At 31.9% G+C, this 17,348-nt stretch overlaps 1 protein-coding gene across 2 annotated transcripts; it reads left to right on the top strand.

Moving 5' to 3' along the window:
* The first annotated feature begins 374 nt into the window (after positions 1–374).
* On the top strand, positions 375–16,821 carry LOC111052098 (phosphoglycerate kinase). Of its 2 annotated transcripts, XM_039442642.1 has the most exons (11): positions 420–578; positions 4,132–4,335; positions 5,174–5,278; positions 6,619–6,763; positions 8,204–8,403; positions 9,598–9,736; positions 11,178–11,334; positions 12,835–12,934; positions 13,898–14,004; positions 14,748–14,840; positions 16,205–16,821. In XM_039442642.1, the coding sequence occupies exons 1-11, from the start codon at positions 517–519 to the stop codon at positions 16,246–16,248; spliced, it is 1,356 nt and encodes a 451-aa protein (XP_039298576.1). In that variant the 5' UTR covers positions 420–516; the 3' UTR covers positions 16,249–16,821. The 2 variants fall into 2 exon arrangements, with proteins under 2 accessions (XP_022194413.1, XP_039298576.1); XM_022338721.2 differs by lacking the exon at positions 5,174–5,278 and having other exon boundaries at positions 375–578.
* The last annotated feature ends 527 nt before the right edge of the window (positions 16,822–17,348 follow it).

The raw sequence follows: 17,348 nt of genomic DNA, 5'->3' as shown, positions 1-17,348 counted from the left end.
CACCACCCTCAGCAAATAAAAAAACATTTTTATTTGTATAGTGTGCTCATTCGATTAACTAGTGACGTAATTGATCTGGTGTACTCATTCGATAAGTTATAGTAAGGTCCACGTTATAATGTCAGTATATAAAGATAGGAGAATAGCGATGCCAATTCTCTGCATCAATTAATCATATTCCTACACTGTCAAAAACATAATTGGCATCGTTGTGGACCTAGAAAAGGATAGCACCACCGGCTTTGTTGAATGATAGAAAAGGATAGCAAAACCAAAGTTGATCAAATACTGTCATTATAACGTGGACCTCACTATAGTGACGTCACCAATCTGCCGGGTCAGTGAATGGAGTACCAACAGCCGTGACTGCAGCTAATAGTGATGAAAATTCTGATTATGAGGTTATAAGATTTGAAGGTGACTTTCGAGTTGTTTAAAAGTTTTTGAAGATCAGAACTTTGGAAGCCGGCTGTCTGTAGGTTATTGAAGTGTCCAAGAATCACTCTTCAAATTACAATGGCACTAAATAAATTGGGAATAGATTCTCTGAGCCTTCAGGGGAAGAGAGTTTTGATGCGGTGAGTTCAGAATGAGAATTAACTTTTTATCTTAGTTGTTTCAAACTTAAAAAACATTTTTGTTTTCAGTAGGCTAGGTTGACATTGTTCCTTTAATTAATTCTAATTACATCTGATCTGTACCAAATTTCCATGTACTGTTATGAAACTATATATTATCAGTTTTATTAACATATTATTTCGAATTATTTGGAAGCAAATCTTTTTAAAAGTATGGGGGGACCTTACTTTGTCAATAAATTTAGAACCCCCAATATGTGCGTATTGTAGAGGTCAAAATAAATAGGTTATGAAATCTACAGCGCTGTTTTTGTTGATTAAATTTCGGGTCGTTCAGAGCCCACTTGGATTCATCTATTCAAATTGTGATCTTAAGGCTCCTAAAATGTTCAGCTATACTAAAACTATATTGATGATCTTCACACTCAACCAAAGACAAGAGCCTAAGACAGAAGACAACATGAACACAACTTGCGGTACGGTACAAGGTTTCTTGGGGTGATAATTGACCAGAACCTGAACTGTGGTGGACACGCGAACCATTTGTACAACAGACCCTCATCGTCCCTGTACGTGATAAGAAGAATTAGAAACATAGCAGATGAGAAAGCATTGGTCGCATACCTGCTCCTTACCAAGAAACTGTATGGGCAGAATACTTCGCTGTCAAAGAAAGGCATTGCGGATTATCTTGAGGCAGGATTTCAGGTAACATTGCAAATCACTGTTAATCCAAAATTAAATACTCAATGAACATTATGGAAACAATAATATTCTTGCTACTGGACATAGTGACCGACATAATTATTGCAACAACAGAGGCAAATAAATATTGACCTTCCGCAACATAGGCTCCAGAAATTCAAGTACACCCCAACTCATGCTGACTCACACTATTTCAACATCCTGCTAAAGGGTCTCAACTCGATGATGTACACTCTTATTCACACTTCCTTTGGGATATTAATTATTATTGCACTCATTACACTAGTGGCACCAGCTGGGACACCAGGTTTTGGCGGCTGACTGGTGTCTCAATCGGGTCACCAGCCCAACCACCAATCCTGGTGTCTCACTGGTGTTCCAGCTTGTTTCACACTGGTGGCCCTCCTCTGGTGTCCCACTGGTGGCACAATGAAACTCAAGCTTTAATATCGCTCAGGAATCCATCCACCTGCTGTGAACTTATTTTTTAGAATTCTATTGATATTCAGTAGTTAGTACTCCTTCCTGATACTGGAATCCTCCCTTCTGAAAGAAGAATTTTAAATAAATAAATAAGTTTCGGTTGGTCCAAATTTTCAGTTGAAGCCGTTTGAATGTATTGTGGTTACTTAATAGAATACAGCTTAAGAAAATGTGACTCTTTAATGTATGGGCCAGTTTTAACTATTCTTAGTGGCTACATGCTAATAGTGCTAAAATAGTCTACTCTAAGACCAAAAAATAAGCCAAATTTTATTTATTCTGTTTAAAATAGTGAACTTGATTATTCGGTCATTAACAGGTTATTTGAACTACTGGATTTGATGGATAACTTTATTCCTGAGAAAAGTTTTGGAGACACGTAAAGACGAAATCCACTAGTCGAGGTTTTAAGATGTTTAGCAAAAACAATTGAACATTTTCACTGCAATTATAGTCGGTCCCGGTTGATATATAACAATGGTGAGGCCCATTGACGGCTAAAAATGACAGACGATTGAAACTTTTGTCAGGGACTCATCAATAAATGCCATATGAATATTAATAATATTGAGGTATTCCACAAATTGTGATAAACAAGAAACCAAGTGGTTATTAGGTGGTGATTAAGTGATTTAATTGAATTGCGTTAATTTATTCAAATTAAGTGGTTCAATTAATCACTTGGTGATCAAGTGATTAATAGGTGAACTAATTTGTTGTAACTCATTAGATAACTCAACGTATCAGTTTATTTATTATATTGGTTCAGTCATATAGTAGTCAAAAATGTACTTGAAATTCAGGAAAATTGAAAAATCACTGTATTGTTATTCAAGAATGAAAAACTAAATTTAATTTAAAACTTGAGTATAGTTTACTTTTATCACGTTTTGAATGCAGATCTGCTGCAACCTAATAATAACGTCGAGAAGAAAAATTCAATAAAAGCAGTGGAGATAAAATTGAATAGAATAAAGTTGATATTGTAGAAAATTTCAGCATGAAAATAAATATTTCAGTCATCAAATATCAAAATTATTCAAATTTGAAAAAGTTACTGTCTTATTAGTTAGTAAAATTAATAATAAGTAAGTCATTAATTAGTACGTACATTAATAGTAAAATAATAGAAATCCATGTTTTAGCAGATCTTTCAAGAGCGAAACAAGTTTTCTTACGTCATAATTTTTTATTGGAATAATTCCCCCCTTTGACCTTAATATCATTTAGCGATGATAATCTTTAATTGTTATTGACTTATTCGAATCAATGTTGAAAAAGTATTATCTCCTTTAATCCACTGTTTCTCTTGGTGAAAAGTCCAATTAAATGCAGTTACATTGAGCTTTCATATCAATTGGACAAATTACAACATTTGATATTGAACCTTTGAAGAAACAGACTATTTAGCAATAAATTATTCAAATTTTTATTCTCATGCTAATGCATTTTAAACAGACAAATATAATTTTATAGATTTTGTAATGTTAATATATTTTTTAATTATTTAGGTTTATCCATTTCCTCATTGATCATTGAAATATTATTTTCCGATGAAAATTGTTTTACAATGGCATTATTTTCAATTATCACTCGTTATTCATTGTGACTCGATTAAATTAGCCATAAGATCTTTGAAAAATAATAAAAAATAATAATATTCTTGAGAAAAGTATTATTATTTCCAAGAAAATCAAGGAGAAGTGGATTCAACTACTTGTTCCAAAATTCAAATGATCATTAGAAGAGGTGTATAGAGTTATTACTGAGTAGACTTTAATGTGCCTAGGAAATCAGGAAATAAAACAGATATATTTTATCTTCATTTGAAAAAAAAAATAAAATTGATGATATCCCATACTTATGTTTTATGTATTCATATTCATTTATTCATCTTGAACAGTAATATATACCATATCGACAATATTGTCAAATACAAAATGAACGTATACACAATAAAATAATCCGATATAGAATAAACAAGAGCATCCAAAGATAAATTAATTAGTCACTATAAGCTTAAAAATATTAAAAAATAAATCCCTAGCATCTAGTGGAATAAAAACTGCAATCTAAAACACATGTACACTAAAAGAACCTACATACATATTAGAATTGAAACCATCAAAATCAAAGAGACACTGGTAACGTGTCTAGGCATTCTTTCGATCCTGCTTTAAATTGCTGGATTGACTTGCCTTCAAATTTAATGGCAGGGCGTTGAATACCCTTTTACCCATATAATTCGGATTCAATAATTTAATTGAATATTAATAGAAGTTTGTACTAAAGCAATTTTTTAAAGTTTTCTTTGATTTTTGTGATATCCCTATACTAAATATTCATCTATATTTTTGTGTTACAGTGTGGATTTCAATGTGCCTATGAAATCAGGAAACATTACAAATCCTCAAAGAATTGTCGCTGCCTTGGATAGTATCAAGTACGCTCTTGATAAAGGGGCAAAGTCAGTGGTGTTGATGTCCCACCTGGGGCGACCAGATGGTCAAAAAAACCCACAGTATACTATGAAGCCAGTTGCTGATTTGCTCAAAAATCTACTCAATAAGTAAGTTCATTTTAATCACCAAATCTCGTTCCAAAGTATTAAGTGTAGTTGTAAATTTGCCTAGTTTCAATTCAGTCGTTTGATGGAACAAATCAAGACTGAATATGGTAAAATTCATAGTAATATTAATTAGTTTGTGGATAATAATGAATTATCAGTTATAAAGTTCTAGAAAATCTGGAGTTAAGAAAAAATACGAAATATCTGAGCTTAAAACAACAATTTTTGAAGCATATACTTCATTTACTATGAAACAGCACTATTATTATTATTATTGCTATATTATTCACTAAAAAATTCGCTGTATACATCTGTTTTACCTTGCTTTCCCTTTTGCCGTAGGGAGAGAATATATTACTTTCCAAAAAAATTAAGGAACCCATGATTTCAAGAAAACGACAACTTATTCGTTTGAAATTTACACCATGAACACCATGTTGTGGAATTTCTCCATATTAAGGTGATATGAAAAATATGTTTTCAGTTCCATATAATTTATTTGAGCCAAACTAAAGTTCCATTGCACTTGAGGCATCATCATCAGTGGTCAAAAAAGAGCAATGATGCCTCAAGTGCAATGAAACTTTGTTTTGGCTCAAATGAATTATGTGGATCTGACCACTGACGTCATCTCTTTCATTTCACTTATTTATCATTGTACAGTATAATAGTAGGTATGTAAAGCACTTATAAAGTGAGGAATATAAAATAACTTGAAATGATACGAGGATAAATAATTTTAATAAAAGAACTAATAAGTTAAATTAATATTTTCCAATGCTTCTTATATTTTTTACTTCATTCTCAATGAAACTTCAGATCTTATTCTTTCTCTCAGTTTTCTTAAAACCACTTCGAGAAAAAGAAACTACTGGGATGAAATATATAAGCAGTCTGGTATTCTCAACAAACCACCATCCTTAATCAGCAGATTTTCTGAAAAGTTGGTGAATAGTGCAACATTTTTGTAAATATTGTAACATGGAACTTGAAAAAGAAAATAATATGAAATTTAATAAATAATTATCGATCTAACATGATGGGCGATATCAGAAAGAATAAATTGATAATAATATTAGTCTTTTTGGGGATGAATTACATTTAATTTAACAAAAATTTATCTGAATTCAAGGGAGCCAAGATTTATAGTAAAGTAACATGATAAAATCCATTTTGCCGGTACAGCATCTATTAATTCGAATAACAAATTTTCTAACAAGATTAATACTGAAGTTGTGAATTTCTTGATTCATTACGAACTGCAATGTCAAGTTTTACAATGTGCGCCCTAAACTATTATCTAAAACAATTTTTATTGGTCAAATACTCTTTAATTGATTGGGGGACTATCTATTACATTCTAATTCACAATAATCAAGTATTAAATATAGAGTAATGTAGGCCTAATATTATAGTAAACACGCTAGTAATATATCTAGATTGATAAATTTCATGTAATATTTGAATAATTATTATGCAACTTGGATTCACTAATTTTGATAACTTTTGTCAATTTAACATTTTAATTATTGGTCCGCTTATCTCTAACTCCGTTGATGAATTCTTCTTAAAATTCATGAGTTTTATTCAAGCTCTGTGGAAATAATTATCAATTCATTAAATCCCTCTGTTATTTAATTTATCGTAACAATAATTTACTAATCAATATACTACAAGACCAAATCAATATTATACATTTATCATCAAAATATTAATAAGTTTATTATAAATATTAATAATTCATACTTGAAAACGTCAATGTTTGTTAGGTACTATTCTGCATGTAGATTATTCTGGATTTTTTAACAGGAACTAGTTAATATGCATCGTTGCAGTGATACAACTTTTAATGTTAATAAAAATGAGGTTACTCTGTGAATATTCAGATTGTTTCGCTGAAGAAACATGTGTTAGTTTTTTATTGTTACGAAAACGTCATTTTTCAACAAATGTAATTTGTAAAACAAAAATTGGGAGAGGGGCAGTTTTGGGCTTAGCCTGTTGTATTCTGCCGATCATAATATTTTTTTTGCCTCTTTTATTTGCAAATGATATTTTATAGGGTTTTTTTAGGTATGGCACCTTATGTAACTGAACCGAAAAAGCTTTTCCCACTTCAATTCTTGTAAAATTCACACTATCTTGAGATTAAATCTCAAATGTACTTACTCTTTAAAAGGTTGATCAATTTCATATTGATATCATGAGTTTGTAAATTTACTGATAAGTGAGATGTAGCATTCTCTAAGTTGTTCACATCAAACTGTTAATCACGTTTCACAGGGATGTGAAATTCCTGAACGACTGTGTTGGACCAGAGGTCGAACAGGCTTGTGCAAATCCTGAATCAGGTTCAGTGATTCTCTTGGAAAACTTACGTTACCATATCGAAGAGGAAGGCTCTGCGAAGAACGATCAAGGAGTCAAGGTTTGTTCCACTTTAGTTGCTTTCATACTCATTCTAACAGTTATTTGACTTCAGTTATGGATTGTCTTGATTCATTTATTCATAACACTAAAATTTCATCTTAATACTTGATTTATAAATTATTACAACAGTATAATATACCTCTATGTCATATTGTTAACTGTGAACTCAAGTCCTTCATACAACTAAAGTTGCTGTACTCTATTAAAATGTATATATTCAGGGATACTTGATTTTTATTTGTAAAATAACATCATAGACCCTTTTGAAGAGTTTTAATATAAAATAACATATTAAAAACAGAAATACTCTATTACATTATCGCGTACGACCTCCGGTTTCTCCACGTCATCATCTCATCCTCATTTTCCCTTTCTCATCAGAAGTGGTCACTCTTGCAGAGAAGGAAAACATTGGAATAGTCCTAAACTTCCTTGTCAACACGTTTCGGATAGATATTCTACACCATCAACCTCTTCCCTGGATTCACTTTAGTCCGAGCAAACTTTAGTTTTTGTCAGCACGGGACATTATATACAATATAATTTCTCACGAGAATAAGAGAACACTGTTGTCGGTTTTATGCTGATTCTATCAAAATGGCTCACACTTTTTGGATTCTATCAAATTGGTATCTTTTTCTCACACAATTAGCTCACTGGATTTGTGAAATTTGGCTGAACTCTACTCCATAAGAGGAGTACTGCAAATTAAGGTTTATATTGGTAAGCCTACTGATGGGAGAGTGTCGAGATTAGAAGTTACTTCCTACTCAGAAGTATAGAAGAAATTCTACCGAGGGTGCAAAGGGTGAAACAGCACTGGCAAACAACAATAATAATAAACCTGCATAAAATATTGTTATATGCATTCTTGAAGCCTTGATAAAACCATCGTGGCTCCACTTTTGTTCTGGATTCTTACCACTAGTAGTTTAACCAATCATAATAGTAGAGAATCCAGGTTTGGCTTTGCCTTTGTGGAGAGTTTTCATGAAGTTATTTTTAATATAATGTTGTATTTTCTGTAGCTACGATATAATAGCAACTAGATTTAGTTATAATGATTAATTTTTTAGTTCAACTCTGTAAGTTTTATTTATGATTGTTTGGTTGCAGAAGATGTAACGTTGTTGTATGATATGAATATTTGTACCCTGAAATCATGATAATAAAAACCAATTTGATTTGATTTGATTTGATTTATTATTTGTGGTATGCAATTAATATCGTGTGACCTGGCTGGCTCAGGTCAGGTATCACAGTTCTCAGGTCGCACCTGATCAATTTCATGGCCTCTGGCATGACCTAACGACTGTTTTTACGCAATCTAGTGATTGTTACAATAATTATAATATTATAGGTATGAAAAGCTCCTAACCAACTAGTTCTAGAGAATCTCAAATTAATGTTTGATCACTTTGTAACTTGGTATTTGCAGGTCAAAGCTGATCCAGCTAATGTAAAGAAGTTCAGAGAATCTCTGGCCAAACTTGGAGACGTTTATGTGAATGATGCTTTTGGCACCGCTCACAGAGCTCATAGCTCCATGATGGGCGAAGGATTTCAACAAAGAGCGGCCGGCTTCCTCATGAAAAAAGAACTCACCTACTTTTCAAAGGCCTTAGATAATCCGGAAAAGTGAGTAATTGCGAATAAATTGAATTTGTATTCAAATCAAATCAAATCTTTATTTGTCCCAAAAACATAATTACAATGACAAAAATGGTTATAAATGAAAAAAGTAAAATACAATATAAAATGAAAAAGAAAAATACCATTAATAGGATTATACATAACTATATTAAAAACGGGAAGTCCCTGCAAGGTTCGAGGAACCTGAGCGCAGAGGCATTGATTTCATACTGTAGATTCATGCTAATTCCCAAGCCTTTTTATATTGCGTGTACTATTATTTTGTTCAACAGTAATATAATCCTTATGAACCTTCAATTCAAGTTTTAGCTTTGCATGTCTGTAGCCCTGCACACACACACACACACACACACACCACACACACACACACACACACACACACACACACACACATCGATTTTTGTTCGTACGATATTTTGCCGTCCTTATGAATTATATTTGATTAATCGGAACTTGACAAACATCAACTGTGTGAAATCATCTGTTCAATCTAATAGAATTTATAAGGACGGCAAATATCGTACGAACATATTGATGTGTGTGTGTGTAACTAGCCTTAGTCTCATCATCCTGATATTATTAAACTTTATAGAGCTGCTTTTTGTGTAATTTAATAATTTGGTATTACAAGTTTAAGTTGAATGGAATCCTTCTAATCATTGCAATGTGAAAATAAACCTTTTCTTGTACATCCACCTCTTTTCACCTGGTTAATATGTTGAAATTTATCTTTCCAAGTGAGAAAGTTACTCTTATTATTATTGTGTGACAGTTCTGTAGTCCATGGAGTATGGGTATTTACAGACAAATTTTGCTGATAATTGTTATCTCTAACCTTTCTCTACAGTCATACTGCTTAATTTGTTTCTTAGTGAGTGCCTTCCCCTCCTCACTACATCTTTATTACTCCAGCATGGTTTTTGTATTAGTTTATCTGTGTTTTTAAATTTCAATTTGTTAAATGCTACGTTATCACTAATATAAATCTACGTTCTGAAAATCTCATCGCTTTTTTATCAGTATGTTGTTAATTTAGTGTATACTGATGACATTTTTCCACTAATTCAGCAGTTTGATATCTTAGTACCTAGAGTGAATTTTGTGTTATCATTTTCATTTTCACATCACCTATAACCCTGCTTTTGTTTTTACTCTCTATTGGTTTTTTCTTTTGTTAAGGCCTTTCCTCGCAATATTAGGAGGAGCAAAAGTTGCTGATAAGATTCAGTTGATTGAGAATCTGCTTGATAAAGTCAATGAAATGATTATAGGCGGAGGCATGGCCTATACTTTCCTTAAAGAATTGAATGGAATGAATGTAAGTCGGATCGATTATATGTTTTCTAACAAAAAACGTTCAACTGATGTAGGTCAAAAGTCGAGGTCTTAACCTTTTCATCCCAAGAAACCTTCCTATCCCAAACTAACGTCAATTTCTCAAGTACAGCAGTCTCATGATATGCTACTACCTTTCACTACCATAGAGAATCCTAGAAATCTAGAAATCATTGAGAAACCTAGCCAATAAAACGATTTTAATCTTCAATCACTTCATGCCAATCCCGTGTTTATTGGTTTAGTACTTTGATGGTATTGTAATTAGAATACTTTAAAATATAATGAATGCCTTTATTTTTCACTAGGAGTGTCAAGCTCAAAGCCAACCTTTCTAACACTTTATAATGCAATTCAAATTCAATGTCATATTTTCGTTGTTGTTTCTAGCTACAAATTTAACATATTATACTGAAATAAGACAAAGAAAAGATAAAAAAATGTTTTAAGAAGATTAATAATTAAGAGATCATAGTTACAATTAAAACTGAAAACTAATAGAGAAAATGTGTGAATGTAAAAAATGAAACACATGATAGAATGAATATACTATACACCGTGTCCCACCAAGAGGTTTACACGTTTAATTTTATATTTTGTGCCTATTCATGCACTGGATTTTTCAAATTTTACACGGATTACAAAGTAGGTTCTAAAAATATTATGGGGAAATTTCATCTCCCTAGCCTTCGTAGAAACAAAATGGCGGTATATTGAAAAATGATACTTCAATAACATTAGAAAGAAATTTTCAATATGCCGCCATTTTTTTCTACGAACTGACATTTTTCCATATTTTTAGAACCTAATTTGTAAACTGTGTAAATTTTAAAAAGGTTCGGTGCATGAATGTGCACGTAATATAAAATCAAACGTTTAAACCTCTTCGTGGGACACTCGGTATATAATGTTCTTGTAACCATTTTTAATATTCAGCATGTTATATGCTGGTAAATAGAAACCACACATTTTATCATAATATTTCACAAGAAGAAGGAAACAATAAAACTCTTCTAACTCGAAAAAAAATCACAAACGAAAAACTGCGTTGTTGTAGTCTGCATAGGTTAAGAATATTAATTAATTTTATTAGCATGATATTTCACTGAAATTAATCTCTCTGTAGAAACGAACCTGTCAGAGATTTATCATGTGAAGTGATTGTAAAATTTATCTTGTAAATTTTTTGTTGAAGTTTTGGATTATGCGTAGTAACTGCATTAAAACTATTAATAATCGTACTTTGTATTATATCATTTTATCATTGCTGATATCACTTGAGTAATCTGCTTATTAAATTCCTATTCATTAAATCCAATTCAATTAGGGTTAGACTTCAATAAGAGTTCTAATTCTAGAACTAGTTCTAATTCTCCATTTTTTCAGCAAATTTCTAATAAATTTTGTTTTTGTTTTTACCACAGATTGGAACTTCTCTGTATGATTCCGAAGGTGCCAAGATTGTTAAAAGTCTGATGACGAAAGCGCAGAAAAATGGTGTCAAAATTCATTTGCCTGTCGACTTTATTACAGCCGATAAATTCGCAGAAGATGCTACAGTTGGAGCAGCGAGTGTTAAAGGTAATCGCCAGTATGCTACGATAATAACTATTTTCATGAGAATTATAGTAATCTTACAATATCATAATCGATGTTCCAATGAATCTGAACAAATCAATGAATTGAACAACTATTATTAATTGGTAGAATTAATAAATCGTAAATTAAATTACCAAGGAACTATTTTTCGAGTGTAGTTTGATTACAAATAATACAATAAATGTAATGTTTTTACTTTCTATTCATCATGTGAATGAATCCTTACATGGTAGTTTTGTCGTCAAAGTTTGTATCGTCACTTGTATAGGAAGGTACTAAATGAGTAAAATAAATACCGGGTGACCCAGAATAACGGGAACATTTGAAAACGCCATGAAACATTAGTGGGAAGGGCAAATGTGATTTTATTCAAACTAATGAAAAGTTCAAGACTTGCCATTTGAGAATTATTAATAACATCTATCACTTTTTAACAATTACTTCTTCAAGATGGCTTCCTCCTGCACGACACTCTTGAAATCTGTGTTGAGATTCCTGAACGATTGCTGCAACATTTCAGCTGGTATATTGTTAATTTCATTTTGAATTATCTGTTATGATTCAACCACAGTTATTGGTCAAGTTGTGAAAACGTTTGATTTGAGATAGCTCCACAAACAGAAAACCGCAGGTGGACAGATCATGGGACCAGGAAATGCAGATTTTGCAGCGATCAATGAGGAATCGTCAACACAGATTTCAAGAGTGTATTCGTTCAAGGAAGCCATCTTGAAGAAGTAATTGTCAAAAAGTGATAGATGTTATTTATAATTCTCAAATGGCAAGTCTTGAACTTTACATTAGTTTGAATAAAATCATTTTGCCCTTCCCACTAATGTTCTATGGCGTTTTTAAAAGTTCCCGTTATTCTGTATCACTGTGTATAACCTGAATATAGTATTAAAAATCATATACAAGTACCTATTCATTTCTTATAAATTCATTCATTCAATAATAATTTCAAAATAATATATTTATGTAATTTATTTCATCATTCTAATGTAAATATTAAACAGAGTGAGTCATATGTATGGGAACCCTTCAATTAGATGGAGACTATTGTAGATATAATACTGTAACTTTCAGGATACGTTATTGGTCGAATACTCTACCTTTTGACGTACAACTGAACTTCAACCCCTCATAAGGGGATGTAACTCGAATATTTTAAATGTAAACACCCATTGTGTGGTACATAATGTTAAAGGCCTTTTCAAAACATGAAAGATTACATCAATAAAAATGATACTTGTATCCAAAATGGCGGTTGATTGAACTTAGCAATCATTTCTTTAAAAACTAAAACTTCAATCGACCTATAACATATCCTGAAAGCAGTATTATATATACAACAGTATCTATCTTATTGAAGGGCTACCATACATTTGACTCACTCTGTATATGTTTCAAGATAATATATGTTGCTAAACATTCTCAGATTTTATAGTTACTTACAAATAATTGCTCATTTTTACTTCACAGACGGTATCCCAGAAGGCTGGATGGGACTGGATATTGGACCAGAGACCCGCCAATTGTTCAAGGATCCCATTTCCAGAGCGAAAATAATTGTGTGGAACGGGTAAGTACTTATTATACTGTTATTTTACTAACATAAACTTTGTGTTGCTATTCTAATAGTCAAGGATTCAGTCACCCTTGATGGTTAGTTTAGTGGTAGGCCTAGACACGTGGGGTTGGAGTTTATAATATATATATATATATATATTTCAGGTCATGTACTTTCAAGATTTTGCTCATTGAAAGCTCTCCATCTAAGAAATACATAAACTTAGATGAAATTGATGGTATACATTAAGTAGGCTAGGCTCTTCATCCATGTACTCTATTGATCCTGGATGAACGTTACAACCATACTTGCTTTGGTTAAATTAAGTCAAGGTACTTTTTTCCAAATATAACTAATGCTATATTTCTATCAGTAGCAATCAAAAAGTATAATGTTAGCATTATGTTTGACAAGAATGCCTTTAAATTCACTTATCAATATTAGTAATATCTGTTTTTTTTTCTTGAATAAGCGTGTTATTGAATAAAGAATTAATTGATTCTCGTTCATGTAGCTCTTGTTTTTCTAGCATGCTATTTTTAATAGGAATAGAGTATTTTAAAAGTGATGCTGGCTTGTACCTAGCAATATCAATCTTAATCCGAAATCAGCACAATTCTAAGTAGGTATTATAAGCTTTTTCTTGCTTTTTTATTGAGAATCACGCCACATGAACTTAAGGCTTGTGCGTGAGTAATGAGACGGATGATGATGAGATATGAGAGGAGCTACAGCTTTAGGTGGGTTCCGAACCACCAGGATGCGATTTTTAAACTCATAAATGGCATTTGGTGGAGTTCGTATCTTGAAGTGGTCACCTTACCTTATCAGCTTATAGCTTATATCAGCGCGACCTCAAAACCAATCAATCCCCAAATTTATAAGAACTCAAGTTAATATTGGCTTGTGCACTAGCATAAATTAATAATCTTGTGAATTATACTCTTTGTATATTTAAAAATATCTATTCAACAGGCCCGCTGGAGTTTTCGAGTTCGAAAATTTCGCTAATGGAACAAAAGCCCTGATGGATGCTGTTGTATCAGCAACTGGAAAGGGAACCACGACCATTATTGGAGGAGGTGATTATAATTCTATACTTTCTGAAATTCCAACATTTTCGCATATTGTGGAGTAAAACATGAAAATATAATACAGATAAAATTATAGTACAACAAGATTTACAATAATCTTCATTTGGGATTAATGTTACATCACTTTATACACAAAAAAAATTCAAGTTCAAAAATGGGTACAATCATTCATTTTGGAAACCTAAGCGTTTTTCAGCTGAGGAGAAGTTGTATCACTAGTTGGCAGCTGCAGCTTGTTATTTACTTCTTAAATATCACATGTTCTCTATCCAAAATCAAATTCTAGAGCCTATCAATGTTAGATTAATTTTGTATTATTTGCTGTACTATTTTCAGACCTTGAATGAATTCCGAATAGTATTCTCCGTTAATTCTTTTACATTTGACCATCAGTCAGTTGAATCTTATCTCTTTATTCGCATCACTGTATATTGAGCCAAATATTAAGATATTGTTGAAACTTGCTCTAACGTTGTACTGTGTGAGCTGTTTTCGGGTAATTTCTAGGCCAAATTGTGATACGCACTTAGGTAGATGACCTCAAGAACAAAATGGAGATAACCTCTGGACCATTTTGTTTGAATTTTTTTACAACAGTGCGATAGTACCCCTCCAGCTGTAAGCTATTTGAGGGATATATAAAAATAATTTGAGTTAGAAACAAAAAAGGATACATTTCATAACACGGGTCAATAGTATATAATTACTTGATGTTTTCTCTCAATTTATAGGCGATACAGCTACCTGTGCAGCGAAATGGAATACTGAAGACAAAGTAAGCCACGTTAGTACTGGAGGTGGTGCTAGCTTGGAGCTGTTGGAAGGTACGTTTCATATTCAATTTATCCTGCCTTTATCTTGAATTATTATCTGCGACTTGCTCATTTTCACAGAAAGACGTTGAAATATTTCTCAATAAAAAAGAGTCTGATCAGCTTTATGATTGACCATTTTGACCAACCGCTTTATTATGTAAGATTTTACCATTTTCTGACGTATCAATCAAATTACGTTTTAATCGTTGTTTTGTAAATTATTTCATGAAGCAATTCCACATAAAATTTGTGCAGCATGAATGATAGTTGCGGTGAAAGTAATTGTTTTTGTTTTTATTCGATTAGACATTTTCAAGTCTGCTGAGTTTTTATTAGGATATTGTTGAACACTGTTTAACTACAGATAGGCATAATAAATAAATAATATTGTCTGGGTTCTCGAAAAAATGCAGCGAAATATTATATTATCATAGTGTCAAACCTTTCCATAATGAATTCTTCCATTAGTATGACATCTATTATGATTGCCGGCCAGGTTAGTCTAGTGGTCTGAGGCGTTACAACCTTCAATCTGCTAGTACCGCCTAGTGGGTTCGAAACCTGTCGGTAGGCATGGATGTTTCATCATCTCATTAATCACCCACATATTCTCTATTACCCACGCACAAGCAAAACTCATCTGTAGGCATTAATCGCAATGAAAAAATGCAAGAATAACTTTATTCAGTATTATCAATCGATATTTTAACAGTGCTAAAAATTATCTTATCCAATATCTATTATCGTATCTATTTAATCTATTGAGCCTGGTTTTGATTAGTAGAGTTATTGGTAGAGATAGAGATGATTGGTAGAGGTTCCCTGGGCAAGTACTAACTATCTTGTGAACTCTCCCAATTAAAACGCTCATGGTAGAGTACTAGTTTTAAGTAGAGTAGAGTGGGATATTATTCTACCACTTGCCTTCCCCCACCACCGCTTCTCACTCTACTCTTCCACTATTATGCTAATGAAAACAGTCTCGAGCTAGTAGAGTCGAGTCGTGCCGTAGGCTATCAAGTTTAATAAGTATTGTTATTTATCAAAAAGTGTTAATTTATTAAAGTTGTAATAAGTGTTTGTGTTTTAAAAAGTATTGACATTTTAAGGTTAGTTCTGTTCACTAAACAACACACTTTACCTACTATTCTCAATTGTAGTGAAAACATTTACTCGACCAAGTAAGTAGAGTAAAGTTATCTCGGTAGAGTTAGTATGCCAGTTACTCGACCACTAACTCTACTAGTGAAAACCAGGCTTTATAGTGCAATAGGGATTTCTGAAGAGCTGTATTTTTTATTCATGATTCAGTTTATCCCTGTTTAAATTTTTCAAACAACCGATTGTAAATTTTGTTTCATTTTTCATTCTAGGAAAAGTTCTTCCTGGGGTTGCTGCTCTTAGCAATGCTGCTTGAAAAACTCCTTCCTAATTTGTTGTAAGCATCGTGCAATCCATGTCGAGAAATCGGTCGCCTTTAACCTAACTTTTAATTAATAATTAATATTCTTCCAATACATTCGAGTTCTTTATGAGCTAAAATGAAGTTAGTTTCAACTCCAATTATATTTTTTCATTTTTATATAAGAATGTTGAATTTATTCAATTGTACCGAATACATTTTTCCTATGCAAAATCACTTCAATTTTCGATAATTTATATTCCTAAAATAATTAGCAGTGTCATTTCAACTCTGTATTAATCATATTATTTGTTGGAATATAAAATTCCAAATAATCATAACAATAAGTGATGTAAATCATGTTATAGTGCTGTTGTATATGATCGATAAAAAAACGAACACTATTGATAAAATTTCGTTGTAAAAATGATGTTTTGAACACCAATACGTTTTTTCAAATACGTTATCAACATTGCATTGGTTTCATCTAGTAATCTTATAATATTGTGTTAAATATTCGTTCCTTTATTTCCACGTATAATCTATAGATGTTGAACTTTTGCAAAATTATATTTGTTCAAATATTAAGTGAGTGTCTTATTTCAGTTTCATCCTTTTTATTTGTTTTATTCATATTTGAACGTTTTTGTTACGTTTGAATTCACTTATGGAAATAATCTTGAATTTTTTATTGTCTAACATCTTGCCGAGACACGTGGTTGGATGTAAATATTATTCTTGTTATTAGTTGAGTTATTCAATTTTTTGGCCTAGCTTCCTGAAATTTGCGGTTCAACGATGAACATAATTCTTCAAGTGAATAAGTCACGTGATAGATGGAATTCAACTGATGACTTCCTTTTTCAGATTACTAATTCAATTTTCTACGCTATAAAAGAATTCAATTGTTTCTACCTTCTAGAATCTCATTTGATTTGCATCTTTGTCACTTTGTCATGTATTGCGTTATACAAATTGTAACTCAATTGTTCAGTCATATTTCTTGGTATGCGTATCTTATTCAAAAATAAAAATATGCCTGATTATAATAACATAGTATAGCACAATAAAGCTCACTATAATAATATCTTCAATCATGGGAAAGTTGAATAATT

This window comes from Nilaparvata lugens, chromosome X, assembly GCF_014356525.2.
Source record: "Nilaparvata lugens isolate BPH chromosome X, ASM1435652v1, whole genome shotgun sequence".
NCBI classification, from domain to species: domain Eukaryota; kingdom Metazoa; phylum Arthropoda; class Insecta; order Hemiptera; family Delphacidae; genus Nilaparvata; species Nilaparvata lugens.
This window is presented reverse-complemented; position numbering and strand designations above follow the sequence as displayed.

Bases quoted from the DNA above. Each gene is read 5' to 3' on its own strand.
- LOC111052098 (XM_039442642.1), top strand. From the start codon at position 517: ATGGCACTAAATAAATTGGGAATAGATTCTCTGAGCCTTCAGGGGAAG. The intron at 9,737-11,177 runs GTAAGTCGGATC...TTTTTACCACAG, and splicing joins AAGAATTGAATGGAATGAAT to ATTGGAACTTCTCTGTATGA. The intron at 14,005-14,747 runs GTGATTATAATT...CTCAATTTATAG, and splicing joins CACGACCATTATTGGAGGAG to GCGATACAGCTACCTGTGCA.